At 60.4% G+C, this 19,219-nt stretch overlaps 4 protein-coding genes across 4 annotated transcripts; 1 reads left to right on the top strand and 3 right to left on the bottom strand.

Annotated features, from left to right (window-relative positions):
- Positions 1-78: 78 nt before the first annotated feature.
- Positions 79-1,686, top strand: CTXN1 (cortexin 1). The gene is made up of 2 exons (XM_011383273.2): positions 79-309; positions 644-1,686. Exon 2 carries the CDS (start codon positions 664-666, stop codon positions 910-912), a length of 249 nt encoding a protein of 82 aa, XP_011381575.1. The 5' UTR covers positions 79-309; positions 644-663; the 3' UTR covers positions 913-1,686.
- Positions 1,687-3,241: 1,555 nt separating this feature from the next.
- Positions 3,242-5,977, bottom strand: SNAPC2 (small nuclear RNA activating complex polypeptide 2). Its single transcript, XM_011383272.2, has 5 exons — positions 5,505-5,977; positions 4,798-4,917; positions 4,591-4,659; positions 3,992-4,298; positions 3,242-3,886 (listed from the first exon to the last, which is right to left on the bottom strand). The coding sequence occupies exons 1-5, from the start codon at positions 5,685-5,687 to the stop codon at positions 3,555-3,557; spliced, it is 1,011 nt and encodes a 336-aa protein (XP_011381574.1). The 5' UTR covers positions 5,688-5,977; the 3' UTR covers positions 3,242-3,554.
- Positions 5,978-7,089: 1,112 nt separating this feature from the next.
- On the bottom strand, positions 7,090-9,974 carry TGFBR3L (transforming growth factor beta receptor 3 like). Its single transcript, XM_023524922.1, has 6 exons — positions 9,911-9,974; positions 8,861-9,120; positions 8,468-8,773; positions 7,730-7,856; positions 7,470-7,628; positions 7,090-7,265 (listed from the first exon to the last, which is right to left on the bottom strand). Exons 1-6 carry the CDS (start codon positions 9,972-9,974, stop codon positions 7,198-7,200), a joined length of 984 nt encoding a protein of 327 aa, XP_023380690.1. The 3' UTR covers positions 7,090-7,197.
- Positions 9,975-12,347: 2,373 nt separating this feature from the next.
- MAP2K7 (mitogen-activated protein kinase kinase 7) lies at positions 12,348-19,213 on the bottom strand. Its single transcript, XM_011383271.2, has 11 exons — positions 18,116-19,213; positions 14,956-15,097; positions 14,712-14,778; positions 14,494-14,607; positions 14,290-14,409; positions 14,017-14,124; positions 13,751-13,930; positions 13,558-13,638; positions 13,303-13,445; positions 12,749-12,794; positions 12,348-12,615 (listed from the first exon to the last, which is right to left on the bottom strand). The coding sequence occupies exons 1-11, from the start codon at positions 18,432-18,434 to the stop codon at positions 12,481-12,483; spliced, it is 1,455 nt and encodes a 484-aa protein (XP_011381573.1). The 5' UTR covers positions 18,435-19,213; the 3' UTR covers positions 12,348-12,480.
- Between the last annotated feature and the right edge of the window lie 6 nt (positions 19,214-19,219).

Genomic DNA, 19,219 nt, shown 5'->3' with positions numbered 1-19,219 from the left:
GGTGATCTGGAGCCCGGGGCGGGGTCGCAGCCTTGCGCCGCTCCCTGCGCAGCCTCCGCCCCCTGCCGCGGCCCCGCCCCCGTCGCTATGGGAACAGCCGCGGCGGCCCGGCTCGCTCGCGCCTCGCCCGCCTCGGTCTCTGCTGCTCCAGGGGCGAGTGGGTTGGGCTGAGCCCGGGCCGCCGCCGCTGCCGCTGCCGCTGCCGCTGCCGCCACCACTGCCGGGGAGAGGCCGAGAGCGGAGCCGGCGCAGGTCCCGGAGGAGAGCTTCGCCGCCGGGCACTCGGTCCCCATCGCGGTGGAGGCCAGGGTGAGGGGCACAGCGGGGGTGGTGGTGGGGGAGGGTGTCCCCCGGACTCCGAGAACAAAGGCAGCGGGTGGGGAGCGGGGCCCGGCTCCCGCCGCGCTCCAGGGCCGCGCGGTCGCACCTGTTGTGCACGGGCCGGCGGGATCGGGGCTCCTTTTCCCCACTCTCAGCGACCCCACCTGCGCAGAGTTAGGTCCCCCCCGTGGCGGTAGCGGCATGTCCACGGGCTGGCATGGGCGTTGCCCGGAGACGGGGGACGGGGCACAGGCAAGGTCGGAGGGCGACGTGGGAAGGCACAGCCTCATCACCGCTCCCCGGGCCAACCCCTCATCCGCAGGGCGTGCGGCGATGTGAGCCATGAGCGCGACCTGGACGCTGTCCCCCGAGCCGCTGCCGCCATCGACGGGGCCCCCGGCGGGCGCGGGTCTGGACGCCGAGCAGCGCACGGTGTTCGCCTTCGTGCTCTGCCTGCTCGTGGTGCTGGCGCTGCTGATGGTACGCTGCGTGCGCATCCTGCTCGACCCCTACAGCCGCATGCCCGCCTCGTCCTGGACCGACCACAAGGAGGCGCTCGAGCGCGGCCAGTTCGACTACGCGCTGGTCTGAGACCCGACACCCCCAGCGGCCCTCCATGGCTTCGCTCTCCTGGGGCCCAACCAACGGGGTTGCCGCCGGTCTGGACTGTGCTCAGGATCCCGCTCCAGAGCCCAGCCCCACGGGAAGGGCGTGAGAAGTCCAACCCCTCCCTGCCCAGACCCCTCAGATCTTCCCCTCAGATCTTCCCCAAACCCTCCCATCCTCCCTCCCGGGCAGGCCCGAGCCCCACTTTGTGCCTTTATCCCGCCCTGTCCTAGCCCCATAACTCACCGACCCCCGCCCCCCCAGCGTGTGGGTGGCTCTGTTATTGTCCTGCCGCCAGCATGAGTTCCTGGATGCGGAGACCCTTATGTCTCCTTCTCCCTTGTCGTCTGGCCATCCCCACTCCCCCGCCATCCCCCGTAAGTGTTCAGTCCCTTCTTGGGCTCCCTCCTGGACCCACGGGGTGAGCGTTGATGCTGCATACCAATGTGCCCAGCGCAGCCTGCCCCGGAGACCGAGTCCGAAGTGTGATAATGGCTCCTGTGTCCAGGATGTTTGGCGCCTTCCGTAAAGGGAAAGCATGGGCAGGCTCATTCCGGCCCCCAGCCCATGCCCCAGTCCAGATCGGCACACCCCTCCCTCAGTCACCACCCATCACTGGCTCTCCTACCACCTCTCCCTGATCTCTCCTGCCACCCTTCTCCAGGCGCTCCCTCCTTTACCCTCCCCATGCCTTCTCGCTCCTCCCTGCCTCTGAGCAGATGGTGATAATAAACGCTATTATTGAGCACTTAACTTGAACCAAGCAGTATGTTGAGTTAGCCCTCTCCCGCGCATGGCTTTTTGGTCTTTTAGGACCCTGAGAGTGAGACATTAGCCTCCGCATTCTACATGCAAGGGAGTCCAGGCACCTTGAGTGACTCGCCCACACCACGTAGCTGGATTCTAGCTCAGCTGGAATTTGAATTCAGGTCTAACTTATACACACTCTTAACAGCTGCCCAGTGCCGCTAAGACACCCAGACCCACACTTTGGGTAGACTGGTGTATTACCATGTTGATCCCCCAGCTCCAGACACAACCAAGACACTCTCTTCTTTCCCTTGACCTGGGGAGACTCTGGGGACTGTGGACTAGACTTAGCTGGGTGGGGATTTGGGATGGGGTGTCCTCAGCCAGCCCTGGAGGTGGTCTCCAAGAACTACCATGACCCCACCTGCAGCCCCAAACCCCTCTGAGATGGTGCCTCTTGCCCACCAACATCATGTGCACTTAGAAAACTGTGGATCTGGTGCCCAGAGAGCAGTGATCATGAAGTGGGCTGGCTCCACTCCACAGCTCACCCAGGAGACATGTTGTGCACTCCAGGGGAGCCGTGTGCAATGTGTGTGGGGAGAAGCAAGTGTGTCTATAAAAGGAAGGCTGAGTGAATGCACGGGCTCTTTGGAACATTTACCAGCTCTCGGAGACTAGTTAGGCCTGGGGGAAGGCAGTGCAGTGGGAGGATACCTGGTTCCCACTCTCACCCTGCAGTGCCCCTGAACCCACAGAGGCTGGTAGAGGGGGGACTCCTTGCAGGAAGACCCAGCAGCACCTCCTAGAATCTGAGGCCTTTGACAGCTGCTAGGACTTCAGCTCTCTACCCAGCTCTGCTCCTCCTCCCCCTCTCCCCACCTTGCTTCTTTCCCAAGGCTACTTAAGGGATCCTTTCTCCAAACTCCTGCCACATGGGACAGTCCATCTCTAACCCTTGGGCACCCCAGCCTTGGGCCTGGCTCCTTCCCCCTGGCTGCACCACTGAGAAACCAGAATATCAAGAAAATACTAAGGAAATTTACAGACAGAAGTGGCAGCAAGAGGGTAGATCACACCAGAAGGGGACAGAGGCGTGGTACATATAGCTCAGTGGCAGTGGGCCCACTTGTCTATGCAACTATATTTCTTTTGGGTGATACAGGCCCACCCCGCCCAGGGTAAACTGGCTGTTGGCTTGCTTTGTAAGATGGCAATGGTCCCATTAAGTACCAGGAAATCATTTCTCCTAACATGCTCTCACTCTGCTGGTGTTGCTCCTCCATCTGTATATGAGGTCACCCCACTCAGAAAACCTTTCCCGGACACCTGTCAGGCTCAGGTCTGCCTCGATCCTTCAATCACCAAGGGTCCTCTCATGGCCAAACCAAGGTCACTCCAGGTGGCTTCAGACCAGACTTGGCAGTGGCAGCCTTTGGTGACCACACCCTCCTCCCTGGCATGGCCCCCTCGGTCCCTGGGACCCCAAGCTCTGCCTCCACTTCCTCTGACATTTTCCTCTGCACTTTGGGCCCCTACTCCTCCCTTTAAGTCAGGAAAAAGATCAAGGCAGACTGACAACTTTATTCAGTTATAGGACATATGCCACAGGATGCAGGAAGGGATGAGGGGCTGGTCCAGGAGAGTATTTGATTGTGTTTGTAGCCTAGTCACCTGGCTGCCCCCACCTTGGTTCTGTGGCTGAACCACTGTACAACTGGGCTTCCATTTCTGAGACCCCTGCTCTATGGAGCGTCTTAAAGGCCACTCGGTACTGCACACCAAGTCAAGGACCTTCCACCATGACGACCCCGTGCCAGCCTGAGCAGGATTGAGGACTCATGGATAGCTGGTGTGTCCTTTGCCTGCCAGGCCCCTCACTTTTCAGGGGTGGCTGCCTGGCCTAGAAGTGCCAGGGGCACCAGGAAAGGATTCAGGGGGCAGACTCCAGCTGCCTGCCAAGTGGATCTCGGTTCACTCCGCTGAGCATTATCAGGGGCCTGGGGGGTGGTCTGGAGGGCCTCTTCTTGCCCACTAGAGCCAGTGCTACAATTCTCAGTCCCTGGCCCCTGGCTCCCACTGCTGGGGTCAGTGTAGGGGGCCGTCAGGCTTTCGTATGTATCCAGCATATGCTCAACCAGGGCCGCACAGGGCAGGTGAGGCAGCTCTTCCGGAAGTGCCATGAGCAGATCAAGGACCACAGCTGACTCTGGTGATGGATGGAGAAGGGAGGCATAAGGGGAGGGCAGGGCTTGCCACTTGGCACCCCTCCCTCACAGTCCCCCCTCCCCGCCCACTTCCCCTCCCTTCTCACCAGCTGCGGAAAGCTCAGGGCCATGGCAGCTGCGGGAGATGGACGACAGGTACTTGTAGATCTTCTCAAAGTCCACCTCAAGGTCTCCCGCGGCAGAGGGGCCAGCCAGGTCGTTGGAAGGTGCGGGGCCACAAGCCTCAGGGCTTGGGCCCTCCTGTCCCTCAGGGGCGGGGCCACGAGCCTCAGGGCTTGGGCCCTCCTGTCCGCCAGGGGCGCTGAGGAGCAGCAGTTTTCCGCGCGCCTGCGTGGGCTTGGGGGGCTTAGAGTGCAAGAGGCTGATGGGCTCCGTGGCCGCAATGGTGAGCACCTGACAGGCAAAGAGATCAGAAAGAGAAAGGCGGAAGTCCTTCCAACCGCCACTCCCTTACCTTGCACACGGTGCACAGCCCTCCACCTCTACCTGTCTACTGAAGCCTCCCTGCCAGCCTGAGGAAGGCATTACATCCAGGAGATGGCCTCAGAGGAGGGGATACTGAAGCTCGTGACTGGCCAGAGTCACAGAGCTGGCAAAAAGAAGGGCCCAGGTCCACCTTATTTAGACTCATATGTATGACCCTGTCCCCGGGAACACCCCTGTCCTGCCTAGGGGATGGCTATACCTGTGAGAAAGCCACAGTCAAGGCTTCTTCTAGTGGCCCTGTTATCTTCTCGGCCAGATCCATCCATACCTGAGTGGGGCAACCAGAAGGTACACGGTCAGCCTAGGGATCAATCCTCGGAAATCCCCCAAGCTCTGTCCCTCCTGGGGATCCGCAGACCAAGTTAAGGTCTAAGGGTTGGCCCCGAGAAACCTTGCCCTGCCTCACCTCAATGGGGGCCGGGGTCTGTGTTTCACGGCGCCTTGAACCTTTTGGGCCACCAGGATGCACTCTCTGAATGGCCTCCCGGGCCACGCGGCCTTTGAGATGCCGAAGGAAATCCCGAATCTGGAAAGGATAAAGAGTCCGAAGGAGCCCTCTATAAGCCCAGGGCTGGAGAAAAGAAGCCAAAGACCACTGCCTACTCCTTGCCTCCCGTAGCCCGCTGTTAAGGGTCACAGGACTCTACCCAGGGTCTAGGTCCAAGGCCCAGGAGTGGTCAGCTACTTAATAAAAATGTAAGGTCCAGGCCCGTCTGGCTCCTCCCTGCAGCCAGGGCCCGCCTCCATGCAAAGTACGACCCTATTCGCCTCCCCTTTCGCCCACTCCACCCCATTTCCTGACTTTCATTTCAACTTCATGCCCGCCCAGTCCCGCTGCGCCATCCGCGGAGTCGGCCCTGTAGCGTGCACCCTCTGCTCGGTCCGAACTCGACGTTCGCCCCGCCCCTCAGCCTACCGCAGCAGTCTCCACCTCGCCCCGCCTCTTAGCCTTGCGTAGGCCCCACACCCGCCCTGCTTTCCTGCCAAGATAGCCCCGCCCCCAGCCTCGCGCTCGTCCCGCCCACGCCCCGTGCCTCGTCTTACTCCCGGCGCCCTCCCCGGACACATCCTAGCCCCGCCTCCAGCTTCGCTCTCTACCCAGGACTCCCTCACCTCGGCCTCGCTCCGGCCCGGCAGCTCCCTGGCTAGCTCGGCGGTGTCCGGCTCCGGCTGGCCCCGACGAGCCTGCAGTAGTCGGAGCAGCTGCCGCTTCTCGCGGGCGCTCCAGGCCACGGAGCCTGTCACCTCACCCAGATAGCGCGCGGGGGCCGCTCGCCGACGCTGAGGGGGCTTCATGCCAGTGAAGGTGGAGTCGGCGCTTCGGGCCGCTTTTCTGGAGGGCGGGGTTACGGCGGCCGCTAAGGTTACAAAGCACTGCGCGGAGGCGGAAGCAAATGGGGGCGTGGCTCTGGGTTTTCTAGATAGAGGGAGCCGCCTGGATGGGAGATCAGGGAGCGTTTGGCATCCGAACTGAGGCAAGGGTGAACGAGACCGCGGCCGAATTTTATCTCATTCTATCTCATTCGTAAACTGGAGTTCAGACTTTAGATCTCGTGCCCTCCCTCCACTCCTGAACTATGTCGTGCGTGCTTTACTTTTCGAAGAGGGTCCCAGCTGGAAGGCCAGCTGTCCAGTCGTAGACAAGAGATGGGCTGTGGGGTCGCCCAGGCCTGGGGACCTTTAGCAAATGATTTATCTGTACACAGCCTCAGTTTCCTCATCTGTAAAATGGAACTGGTCTTCTTGCTCTTGTCTACGCTCAGGGGAGGAAGGAGCTCGGGCAAGAGGGATTTAAAGAGCTCTAGACTAGACGGAGAGGAGTTTGGAGCAGAGGCAGGAGGCCCTAGTGAGGGCAGGATCCACGCAGTGGAAGTGGAGAGCAGAGAAGGCCTGGATTTGGGAAGATCGCAGGAGGCAGGTGGCTCGGTGCAGGGGTGGAGGAAGAAAGCGGGCTTTATTTACAACTTAACCTGGTGGGATTGGGTGCCTCTTTTTGTTTGGGACAAAACGCCCTTGGGCCTCCGCTGGCCCCTTTCTGCTCACGTATGAGCCCCGCCCCCAAGACCCACCCCTCAAGTCTGGATCTCTTCCAGCCCGGAGTCCTCGCAGTCCTGGTCCCAGGCCTCAGCTTCCCTAGCCCCGACCCGCCCCCTAGCCCAGCGCTCACGCAGACTTCAGAACTCAGCAGGTCAGACCAGATGTTTATTTGGAGCCCAGGTGGGAGAAGTTAAGGAGGCGGGGCGCGGGGATCATTGTCCCCTGGGGTCCGAGGTCGAAAGAAGCTGGTCCAGTCCTGAGAGCCTGGCCTTGACGCCGTGGCTGGTGCGTCTCTGAACCGGGCTAGTGGCGCAACATCCCTGGAAGGGTGCGACCCAGGCTGAGCTAGGAAGAGGGCACTACGCCGGCTGTTTCCTTCCTAGCTGATCATTGCCTTTTCATGCGCAAGGCGTGAAGATGCTATTCTAGCGTAGTGCCTGTCTGACATAGAGCAACACAGTCCACTACCAGTGCGTGAGTTTGAATCCCAGCCTCCCACCAAATTTTGTGACTCATTTTTCTCATCTCTAAAGTGGGGATTATAATAGTATCTACAGGAGAGTTATTATGAGAATTAAATTAGTTAATATACCTAAAACATTTAGAACGCTGCCTAGCATAGAAAAAGCGCTGTGAAATCATTATCACCACCCTCCTCCAGCTCTCCTATCGGCCCCACGTTACACCTAAACACACACACACACACACACACACACACACACACACACACACACACACACACACACACACACACACAAATTTACTTGCCTCACTGGGACATCCTGGGCTGGGGGCCGCTAGGCGAGGCTCTAGGGAGCGGGCCGGACGGTGGAGGCGCTGGAAGGGAGAGGTAGGCTGCAGAGCTGTAGGGGTTGATGCGCGCTGGCCCGGGACAGGGGCGCCCTCTGGGGGTTGCTAAGTAGCAGAGGCAGATCTAGGGATGGTTAGGCCCCGCCTGCTGGGATCACCGGGACCCCGGGTCCCGACGCGCGGGAATAGGCTGGGGGCCTGGCAGAGGTCCCGGTGGGCGGAGGTTGGTACCTGACTGCGCGCACATGAGGCCCAGCCCGGCAGCCAGCGCAGCGCCCAGTACGAAGGCGGCCACAACCAGTGCCACCACCGGTGCAGGCTCCAGGGCCGCAGGAGCTGGCGCAGGAGGCTCGGGGCGTACGGCTCTGCCGGGAACGCCCTTGGGAGGCCCTGTTGGGTAGTGCGACGCTGAGATTGGCCCAGGCCCAAGAGGTTCTCTCCACCCCAGTTCCCCAGCCCCAGAGACCCCAGCGGAGGAGGACTGCGCTCACTGGGGGGCGGCCGCGGCACCGTGACCACGATGGGCTGCGTCAGCGTGTGCAGGTGGAGGCTGTCGGCACCAGGACTCTCGCCGCTGCTACTGCCAGCACTGGCGCAGGCCTCGTCCTGAGGCAGACACTGGTGGGGAGGGAAGGGATGGGGACGTAAGGGCTGCAGGGCTCCCAAGAGATCTAAGTGTCCAGCCCTCTTTGTAACCAGGAGGTCCACCACTAGACCCCTGGAAACTGGCCCCTTGTGGGTCCCTGAGCCCAGAGCCTAAGATATACAAGCAGCCAGACGCCCAGTTTGAGAGGACGCCAAATTTCAGCTTTTCGAGGTCACATGACCTGGCTCTCTGAGCACCTAACTTGTGAAGCTCAACATTAGGTAACCAGAGATGTGACCCCTCAATGGCCTCCTGCATCCAATCATTCCAGCCTTGGAGGGACCTCAGGGACCCTCCTACCGGGATCCCAGTGCCCTGCCCATGAGGGAATCAGTGCCCACACCCTATCCTCTGAAGAGCCCTTGCGCAAAGCCCCAAGGGCCCCTTGAGCTCCCTGCACCTAGCCCCCAGCCTGAGAGAGACTCGGTGCCTACCCCCAACTCCGAGGGACCCGTACCCCAGGTTCCAAAGCGCCTTGACCCCCAAATCTCCAAACCCCGAGGGGCTCCGCCCTCAGACGCTGGAGGCATTCTTGCCCAGCCCCTGACAAGCCCTAGGGGTCCAGACTCCCGGCCTTGCGCACCGGCGACGGCGGTGGCAGCGTCAGAGGCTCAGGAATCCGGTGAGCTCCCGGGAGGCGGCGGCGGCGGCAGCGGCTCAGCTGGCAGTGCAGGAACTGCACAGAAGCGTTGAAAACGGGACGCAGGCGGAAGCTAAAGCGGGCAGCACCAGGACGCGGCGACAGTGGTGGGAAGGCGACCGAGGAGTCGGCCGGGCAGCTCCCGCTCAGCAGCTCCAGGGCGGGCCCTGGGGCCGGGCGCGAGGATGGTGTTACCGAGCAGTGGTGCAGAGCCAGGCCCCAGCGCGGGGAGGGACGGGCCAAGGCCGCCTGGGCAAGAGAAGGGGGCGGTGTCGTAGTCAGGATCCACCGCCCCAACCTGCCCGCCTCCCGCCCCGGAACGCCCCGCGTCCACACCTGCACGAACACGCGGCTGTCCGCCGGGACCTCGAGCGGCCCCGCCCGGCGCGGGAAGGCGTCCTCCGCGTCCGATAGCTCTAGACTGAAAAGTGGTCGACGTAGCCAGGACCCGGGGGCCGCCGGGAACGGGGGTGCTGCCGAGGGTGGGGTGGGGGGGGGAGAAAGGGTGGCACAGAGGAGGGAGGACGCGCTGCCCTTTAGGCTCTCGGGCAAAACATCCAACCTCCTCGCCTCCTTTGGATGCGGTAGAGGATTCACTTAAGCTTGGCTCCGTGCTTCGTTCACCGTCCGCAGGCCAGCAGCTCTGATGAGCCCCCTGGAGACCCTTGGGACATCACAGCCCGGCACAAAGCTGTGTGCCTCTGGGGAGGAGCTCCCCTTCAGGGACCTCGATTTCTCTCTAGCAGTGAGTGAAGGAGTTCCAGGCGGAGAAGGGGGGAGGGGTGCCTGAGGGTGGAGGGTCAGGGCTGGTCATGGGTCTGGGGCTGTAGCAGGGCCAGCTTGGGGCAGGGAGGGGGCAGTGTGCTGGTTCCACCTTTCCCTAAGGGGAGGTAGTTCCCTTTCAAGAGTTAAGGTGTAAGTAGGGTGCTCTTTCCCAGCCCTTCTGGCACAGCCCAAGCCCAGCTAGACCACCAGGCTCCGAGGCTTTTGTCCAGGTTCCTCACTCCCCACCTGAGGGCAGTTGCAGCAGAGTAGAGGCATGAGGTGGAGGACCGAAGCATCCATGGAGGTCCCCTAATCCCTGACAGCAAGCACATTCTCACACATGGACATAAGGCACTCGGCTGGGGTCCTTGTCTTATAGGATGGCCCACACACACATTCCCTAAAGGCATTTACACACTGCTCCCCTCCCACAGACCTTGGTCTCATGTGGCTGCTGTGGACTTTAGAAGTTGGGGATCCCAGAGAATGTGGAAGTGGGGGACAGAGCAGAACCCACCACCCACTTACCCCTATTCCACCAGGCAAGGTGGATGAGAGGTTGAGGCAAGAAAGGAAGGCACAGAAATGGGAACACGATGGCACATCCTGGCCCCTACGTACCAGGCAGCCCGCTGGTGGAGGTCCCTGGGAGCAAGGCCAGCAGCAGGAACATGGTACCCAGCATGCTGGACTGGCTGCAGTGAGTGTGCAGGAGCCAGAAGCAGCTGTGCCAGCCCAGGCAGCACCCAGGCCCAGCAGGTGGGCAGGTGGCCCTGTCCTTGGTTGGACAGCCACTCCAGGAGGCAGGGAGCGGGGGTGGCAGACTGACAGGCTGACATCAGAGCCCTTGCCCAAGGCCTGCCAGGGATTAAGAGCTCCTCTCCTGTTGGACTTGTGTCTATTGGGGGGGGGGGTCCCTCCATATTGCCTGATATTAGGCAAGTCACTACAACCACCACCCTACCAGCCTCAACCCTGCCTCAGTTTCTCCTCAATGCAGAGTCCTCATTCAGCGGAATGGCACTGCTCCACCAGCCCCCAACCCGTAAGTTCAGGGCTTGCAGACCCTTCTCAAGTCTCATGCCACGTCCTGCCAAGGCTCAGGTCACACCACAGACACAGTGGAAGAAAAGGAAGGGGTTTTATTCTCAAGCATCTAAAGATTTACAAACAAGGGTGTTTCATTTTAAAAAGGGAAGGGGCAATACTGGCAGCCTGAGAAGGGGTTGTGGGCCAATGGGCTGGGCCAGGCCACCCCAGGCCCCTGCCTGCCTGCTCCGCCCTCTGCCTGGTCCAGAAGGATGGCTGGTGACTGGAGACAGAGGAGGAAACATGGCAAAGGCAGGGGGAGAGGAGAGGCTCCCCCAGCGCTCCCACTTAACACTGAAAGGGGAGGGGAACAGGTAGACACACACTCACAAAATAAAGTTAAATAAAAATAAACCCGGGCAGCAGGCCTTGGGCGTTTGCTGGCCCTGGGACCAGCCATGTGACCTGGCTACCAGCAAAGGCCCCCTGTGGCTGGGACCCAAAAGGGAGGGCAGAGCCAGGCCTGTTGGCCCCACATCCTGCCCCCATCCCCTCACAAAGGGGACTGGGGCTAGAGAGGTGGCCGTACCCGGGGGTGGGAGGGGACAGAGAGAAGCCGGTGGAACACTTTAATTTAAACATGCGGCCTTCATGGCTGTAAGAGTAACAAGAGTCGCTAGGACAGAGGTTACAGTGACGCCTATGCTAAGTCTAGAGTGCGCCAGCTACACCCAGCGAGGTTCCTCACCTTTGGTGTTGGTTGGTTTTTGTGGTTTTGTGGGATTTTTTCTTTTTTTTCTTTTTTTTTTTTTGTTTTGTTATCCACTTGATTTGCATGCATCACCAACAAAAAGGAAACACACCCCCTCCTGCTCTGGCTGCTGCAGAGGGCTGGGGGGAAAGGGGCACCATGACCCAGCCTCAAGGTGGGCTGGGGACTGGCCAGCTCTGGGGGAGTAGAGGGGCACTCAAGGGCACTTATGAGGGCATGACTACCTTCACATGCCCAGCCCTCGGCCTGCCCCACCTCTGTCCCTGTCACACATCCTCGAACCCCCACATCCACTCACTGCACCCTCGATTCCTGCCTTCCTGGGCCCTTCGGCCCCCACTCCCGCCACCCATTCCCTCCTCCCTGCCGCACCAGCATTGCTGCCTTCCACCACGCCCTGCACCCACCTTCCCTGAAGGCCACTCTGTGTGGCCGCAGCCCCGTGGGCTTCCTCCACGCCCCGAGGTCCTCAACTCACCTCCACAAGCTGTGGCCAGTCTCCAGCCCCAAGGGAGGAGCCCCTACCCCCGGCCCCCGCCTTTGGGACTAGTCTCCTCGGGCAGGCCAGGCTGAGAGAGACAAAGTGGCTCAGGCCTCAATGGCCTGGCCCCCAGTGCCCATGGGCAGTCGGGGGCTCCACCACAAGCAGCTAAACATGACTTTGGTAAAAGTTTCTGAAGGTACCGACAAACCCCATGAGAACGAGCTCTTCTTCCTCCCCCCACCCCCCCAAACACCCCACCAAGTACAATAAAATACAATAAACTCCAAAAAAGGACCCCCTGAGATCAAAGAGAGAGAAAAAGAGCAGCCTGATGGGCTGCAATCACAATGCCCAGCCTGCCTTCCTGGGGGAGGACACCAGCCGAAGGGCTCATCCCTTGCCACAGACCTAAGCGGACCCAGGGTTCCCACTGGGGTGGCAGAGTCTGGGCGTGGGTCGAGAGAGAGGCAGGGAGGGAGTTGGGGAAAACCAGAGAGGCGCTGAGGGAGGTGACAGAGGGAGATGGAGACAGGGAGCAAGTGTGGGAGGCTGCAGAACAGGCAACTCTCTCCTGGCCCCTGGGGGCCACCCCAACCCAGAGGTTACAACTGAATAAATAGCGAGTCTGCTCGCGGCCTGCTGTCTTCCGTTCACAGTGTCTGTCGGGGGGATGCATATAGCCGGCTGACCCCAGGACAGGAAGGGACAGGGCCTAGCAGGCCCATCTGTCCATGGCTGCTGGGCAGGGAGTCAGAGGTGGGTTGGTGTCCCCTACTTTCTGTCCTCAGCCCTCGGTGGCCGTCCAGGTCCCAGGTCTCCCCTGACGGGCAGCTGGTAGCCAGGTAGGGAAGGGGGGCCTGTGGCCATGTCCCCGGCCCCTCGGTGGGGCTGGCCGCCGCCACGCGGCTACCTGAAGAAGGGCAGGTGGTGTTGGCTCAGGACTCCGCTAGTCCGCGGTGACTCGGTCTTTGCCATGACATCCTTGAACCAGGACGCCACATCCACTTCCAGCGTCTCATAGCGCTTAATGAAGCTGTGTTCCTGCGGGGCCCAAGAGGGGAGTTCAGAACAAGGGCAACTTCCCTGCTGGCCTCGCTCAGGCCCTGGGTGTCCAGACACGCAGGGGTTGGGAAGCAAGGCTGGGACAAGGCAGGGAGGGGCCCCAGATACTCACAAGTAGCTTATTATACTTTGGTCTCTTTCTGTGATCTTTAGTAAGGCTGAAAACAGAGAAAGAAGGAAAGGGAAGTGAGAGCCTGGAAGGAGGCTCAGCTGCCCTACCCGCTGAGCCAGGGAGCTGTGGGAAGGAGCTGCTGCATCCTCCCAGCCCTGTGCTGCCAGCTGGGATACCGCAGAGGACCCAGGGCCTGCAACCACCTAGCACGGGGGCCTGAACCAGGGTAGAGTGCCTGTGAGAGAAGGGAGGCTCCCCTACCCCCAGCTCCTGCGCAAATAATTCTGCTTGTTGGTGCGGGACGCTTGGAGCCCTCTGCCTTGGGGCACCTCTGCTTGTTTATACCCTTCTGAAGTAAAGCCCCAGGCCACCCAAACGCTGTTGGGGCCAAGTCCAAACCCAACCCATGGTTCCCAGGGATCTGGCTCCAGCTGTCCCGCCCCCATGGCCTCTCCATCCCCCTCCCAGCCTGAACCTCCCCAGCGGCCTTGAGCTGGGGCCACACCTGACCTGCCCACCTCCTGCAGTGGAGGGCCAGGACAAGGGCTCCTCACCAGTCTTTGACGAAGGACTGAAAGTCCCCCGAGAAGCCCATGTGACTGGGCAGGAGTGGGGGCTCTTCCTGCAGGACCTTGGTGAGGACCTCAAAGTCCGTCTTGCAGTTCTTGTAGGGAAACTGTCCTGTCGCCAGCTCCACCTGGGGAGACACAGGGGCTGGAGTGGCAGAGGATGGGCTCCTTTCCTCTCTGCTGCCCTCCTGTACTGAGAACAGGTCACCTCAGCCTTTGGAAAAAGGTGCTCCGACTCACCAGGGAGATGCCCAAGCTCCACACGTCAGCCCGGATGTCATAGTCTGGTTTAGTGGGGTCTGGGGGATCGATGCGCTCAGGCTGCAGGGGGCGAGACAGGGAGATAGGAGAGGGGAGCATGGATCCCTGTGGCTAGGGCAGATGCATTGCCCAGGCACCCCACCACCTGCCTGCCTGCCGGGCCCCTACTTACTGCCATGTAGGCGGCGCAGCCAGCACTCCGAGTTTTGGCCTTGGAGTCGACGAGACGGCCACTGATGCCAAAGTCACAGAGTTTGATCTGTCCCCGTTCATCCAGCAAGATGTTGGAAGGCTTTACATCCCGGTGGATCACACCATGTTTCTCCTTCAGGTAGTAGAGCGCCTTCACAATCTGCGGCAAGGGGAAGGCACCATGACTATGGGCAGGGGGAGGCCTGGGGGCCGCCTGCCCAGCCAAGCCCCTGCCTGGCCACTCACCGCCACAGTCATCTTGCCCAGGATCCGCTCAGGGATGGGGCCCTGCATCCGCTTCTTCAGCTTCTCGGCACATGTGCCCATGAGCTCCATGGCAATGAAGACGTCCGTCTGCGGGGGCAGCAGGCACAGCTTGGGGGCGACTATACCTCCTGCCCACCCCAGACAGCTCCAGTCCCAGAGGAGGGGACAGGGGCTCTGGGGCATGCTCAGGGAGTGGCAAGGGAGACTTGGGAAAGCCAGCAGAAGGGGAGGGGGCTGGACAGTTGCGCTCACATTGGTGATGAAGGTCCCGAAGCACTGCACGATGTAGGGGCAATCGTGGCTCTTGAGCACCACGTCCAGGTCCATGAGGATCCGCTTGTTCTCTTCCTTGTTCCCGGAGCGCCGCATTTGCTGTACAGCACAGCCAGGTTTGGGGCAGCCTTAGCGTCAGAGCTCAGGGGCTCAGGGCCCACCCAGGTGAGGGTGGGGGCTCACCTTGACGGCGATGACATGGCCTGTCTTCCGGAAGCGCATCTTCCACACCTGGCCGCAGGTGCCGCTGCCCATCTCCCCTAGGTTCTCCAGGTCGTTGATTTCCGCCTGGTAGCGCTGGTGAGGAAAGCCAAGGTTAAGGGTCTGCCCAGCTTCTGCCCCAATAGACCTAGCCCCACTGTGTCTTGCCCACTCTCTGAGGGCTGGGGGAAGGGTAGTACCTGGCCGCCGATGGTCAGGTAGCCTGTCTGCTTCATGATCTCCTGAAGCTTCTGATCAATTTCGATACTGGGAGAACAGAGCGCAGGTGAGGATGGAGGGAGGGTCTTGACCAACCTGAGGCCATCCCAGCTCCCAACACGCAGGAGTCTGCAGAGATTTCACCACCTCCTCCCTGGGCCCGGCCCAGCGGCTCTCCCCAAGCTGATCCCCCACAGACCAGCTGGCCCAGCCCCAAAGGCTCACCTCTCCATGCTGCGGGGTGTGAACAAGGTAGACGGGAGCCCCAGCATGTGACGGGGCCGGGCAGGGGGCGTAGGGTGCTGCGGGGAGCTCTCAGAGGACGGTGAGCGGCTGCCGCCATCATTGGCCAGTGGGAGCTGCAGGGCTAGGGGAGGTAAGAGCCAGGGGCAGGGAGGGGGTTAGCACCTAGCTGACCCCACCTCTAGTGCTGGCACTCTGGGGTACTAGGGACCCTGGTCTTCCCTTCCCGGGCACCTTCAGATAGGCTGGCACAGCCATCTGTCCTGCTGGGTGGGAGGATCTGGGGTCTCCCTCCCTACCTCTGGACCACTCTCAGGGTGCCTCTCCCATCTCCCTCTTCTGGAAGGAGATGGAGTGGGCTGGCTAGGAATGGTGGTCCCCAGAGACCAAGGGTTCATCCCCAGGTCTCTGCTGACAGAAACGAGGCCTGGAGGCTGACAGCATTCCTCAGCCAAGCAGTGTCCCTGGCGTGTCCCTTTCCTCCCACCTCTGCCCAGGAAGCAGGCCCAGAGCCACAGCACCCACGCCTGGGACCAGGTAAGGGAGAACTGCCTGCTAGGATCAGCCTGGACTCTGGTCCTGTGGGCAGCACTGAACTTGGCTGCCCAACAAAAGTGAGGCAGACCATGCTGGGGAGACAGTAGGCAAGGGACCCAGGCTTCCAGCTGCCCTGTGTTCTGTTCCAGAGTCAGGGAGGGCCACCCTCTGGCTAGCGGGCTCATCTGTGTGCCTCCCAGCCTGGCTTGCAGAGCTAAGGCCAATGGGGTCAGGGGCAGGACCCCGGGCTGGGCTTGTGTGTCCTGCAGGTGAGGGGTTCCAGCTGGCACAGCCCCTCCAGGACTGGTGGGATTTGGAGGGGGTGGTGGGCCAGGCATGGTTTTGGTTCTTTCCGGCAGCCTGCATGCGGACGGCTTGGGCATGCTGCAGGCAGGCAGGCAGCGGGCAGGCAGCGGATACCCCAGGATGGGCAGATGGCGTTAGGGGATGGGAGAGCAGGGGAGAGACAGACAGATGGGAGCCAAGACTGGGGCCCAGCTGCCCAGAGGAGGCGCTGCAGAGACAGACCAGAGAGGGGCCCCGACAGAACAGGTTCTTTGAGAGGCTGGGAGCTTCCCTTGGCTGGGCTGGCGATAGGGTGGAGGAGCAGAGACTGGTATGGCCCCCAGAGGAGACAGACGATCCTTGATTGAGCCCTCATACCTCAGAGGCCCTGGCACTCCAGAAGGGGGTCCCTGGTGGGGGAGGGCACTGGCTAAAAGCACCCTCCCAGGTTCTTCCCATAGAGAGCAGGCCTGGGCCCTGCCATCAGCTGATGTTCCTTCTCTCTCTCTCCACATCTCCCGCCGTGGCCCACCTTTTCCTCTCATAGTTCTGTGCGTATCCAGTAATGTGGGCCCAGTGACTAATGGGTAGACCAATGGGTATGCTGGGGTTTCTGGCAGCCAGGGACTTTCTTTGCTCTGTTGGCCCGGAGGACCCTGACCCCAGCCAGAGTTCTAGGAGTTTAAGTCCTGCTAGGGTCTGGCAGAAGCACAGAAAGAGTTCTGAGGATCCCAGGGACAAAATCAGGTCCAGTGCCCTCGCCTACCATGCTCCCTTGCACTCCTCAGCTTTGGAACATCCTATACCTCTGCTCTGCCATGGCCAGAATCAGAGTCCTAAACCCTCCCTCTGTGACGCAATCACCTCACCTTGTGCTCTCCCTGCACCTGGACTCTCTTGACATACTGCCAGGTTCTCACCCCCGGGGTGGGGGTGGGGGGGGATACCTGAACTCCTTTTCTGCCTTACACCATCAGCTCTCTGGGGAGAGGACCACATCCCTGTCCTCTCCATACTTCTCTGTGCCCCATGGGTCCCGTTCCTCAAACAGGCCACCGGGCCTCTCAGAGCTGCCCCGGGGCTGGGAAAAAGGCTGTGGGGCTACAAAGGCTTCCACACAGCCCCACAAGATGAAGCGTGGTGGGACTGTGAAGAGAGCGGCTAAGGTGGGGGGACACACAAAGGTCCAGTGAAAGCACTGAGCACTGAGATGGTGATGGGCCACATGACAAGAAAGCAGAGGGGAAACACGAAGATGAATGAGAGAGAGAGAGAGAGAGAGAGAGAGAGACAGAGAAATGAATGAATGAACTGGAAAAGAGAGGACATGGGGACATGCAGCTGTCAGGACCACAGATATACCAAGCTGTCCACGTGCGCGCGCACACACACGCACACAGACAGGATATGGCACAAAGCCCCACACACATGCAAACAGGGAGACGTTACCATACAGAGCCCTTAACACCATTTCACATGCACACTCGAGGTTGTACACATTCAACTGCCCAACCTAGTCCCACTTACACGCAGAGACCAACAGGGGCAGACCCCTCGCCCCATCTTTCTCACATACACCCCCAAAGCACAGGCATGGCCCACACACACCCACCTGCAGTCTGGCCTCCACAGGGCTCTTCCTCTACTTCCATTCACGTGCTCCCCCAGCTCCCACCAGACTGCTCAGATCCCGCCTCTTCAGAGGCTTCCCTCGGCCATCCCCCTGCAGAACCCCCAACCCTGCTCTACTCTTCCTCTTCTCCAAGGCTTGGAGCCTTCTCCAGTTCTCACGGTCCAGTAATGTGCTCATTGTTCTCATCCCCTGCACCCCACTAGTGGGGTGTCAGCTGCATAAGGAGAGGGACTTGGTCCATTTTGTTCTCTGCTGTGTCCCCAGTGCCTAGAACAGGCACAGCAAACAGGTACCAAAACATGCCCTCTGAATTGCTGAAATGGATGCATAGACACAGACATCCCACTGGCCTCGCCTTCTCTCCCTCCCACTTACACACACGCATGCATGCACACGCCTGACCCCCTTGCAGGTGACAGATTCCCAGTGAGTGAAGGAGCCCAGTTCCTCCTACAGAGAGCCCAAACCTACACCCGAGAGGAAGGGAGGAGAGGGAGGTGCGGACACAGAGGAAGAGGGCAGGTAAGCCTGATGTTGATTGTGGAAGGAGAGAGTGCGGGGAGGAGATGCACACGCGCGCTCACACACACGGAGCACGGGGGCAGTGGGGGATGGCATTCTGCGGCCGGGTTAGCGGTTAGGTCAATGGTGCAGATGTCCAAGCGGCAATGATAAAAAGGCTGGTACCTGCTCGTTGGGACGGGGCAGGAGCAGGGCTTAGAGTGATCACAATAACTGGATGGGGAAAAGGAAGAAAAAAAACAACACCACGATAAATCACAACAGAAACAACCGATTTGTCCAAAAGAAAAGAAATCAAATCATAACGAGGAGGGGGAGGCGCGAGGTACCAAACTGCAGAGATGGGTAGAAACTGACAGATGGGAGGACTGGAAGGATGGGATGGAGCTGACACAGACACAAACGCCTGGAGGGGGCTCCTCAGGGGCCTGCCCGCCTTGGGCCTTGCCGTGCCTTGCTCTGCGACTGGGACAGCCATCCACATAAGGCGCCCCAAGCTCCATACCCAGCCCTGTCTTGTCCACAGTGGGGCTGGGAGGGCGGCACTGCAGAGCCCAGGAGGAACCCTCCAGTCCTGGCTGGGCTTCCTGCCCCAGGGAATGTCCAGTGCCAGCCAGCATCACCACCTTGGGGCTTTCTCTGGGCCCCCAAGAGACCCCCTCAGGGAGGAACCCATGCTGACCCAGGTCAGAAGAGGGAGGGATGGGGAGTGGATCCTACACACGGATTGGGGGGGCGGGTGTCAGGCTGTGAAGGTCAGGATGGATGAGTAGGGGGTGGTTGGAGTACCCAGTATAAGGGTGTCTTCTCCCTCCTGTCAGGATGACCCAACAGGAGTTACACACAAGCTACAATGGTCATATAGGGCATATTAAAGAGGGAAAGACAGAAAACATCATGAGGGGGGTGCTGTTCATCAGGTCTATGCGAAGAGTAAAATCTGATGCTTTCCAGCTGAGAGGATTTGGGTTCTGTAGGACATAACAAAGAAACCAGATGTGGGCATGGTGATCCCAGGGCAAGTAGGGGGTTGATCCCAGGAGTTGAGGGTGTTGGGGGGCAGCTCTTGATTCCAGACAAGATGCCAAGAAAGTAGGCACTGAGATGGCGGAATCAGATGGGAGGTGTTATGTGTGTTGGGATGTTAGATATCACCAAGCTGGCCTCAAGTGTCCCCATGCCTGGCAGGTATGGGGAAAAGGAAGTCACTTGAGCCCAGGTGACAAAATCTCCAGGCTCGGAGTTGGGTGTGTATTTTTCACGGGCTAG

Source organism: Pteropus vampyrus, unplaced genomic scaffold (assembly GCF_000151845.1).
Source record: "Pteropus vampyrus isolate Shadow unplaced genomic scaffold, Pvam_2.0 Scaffold510, whole genome shotgun sequence".
NCBI classification, from domain to species: domain Eukaryota; kingdom Metazoa; phylum Chordata; class Mammalia; order Chiroptera; family Pteropodidae; genus Pteropus; species Pteropus vampyrus.
Note: the sequence above shows the minus strand (reverse complement) of the source record. Positions and strands in the feature narration are given on the sequence as shown.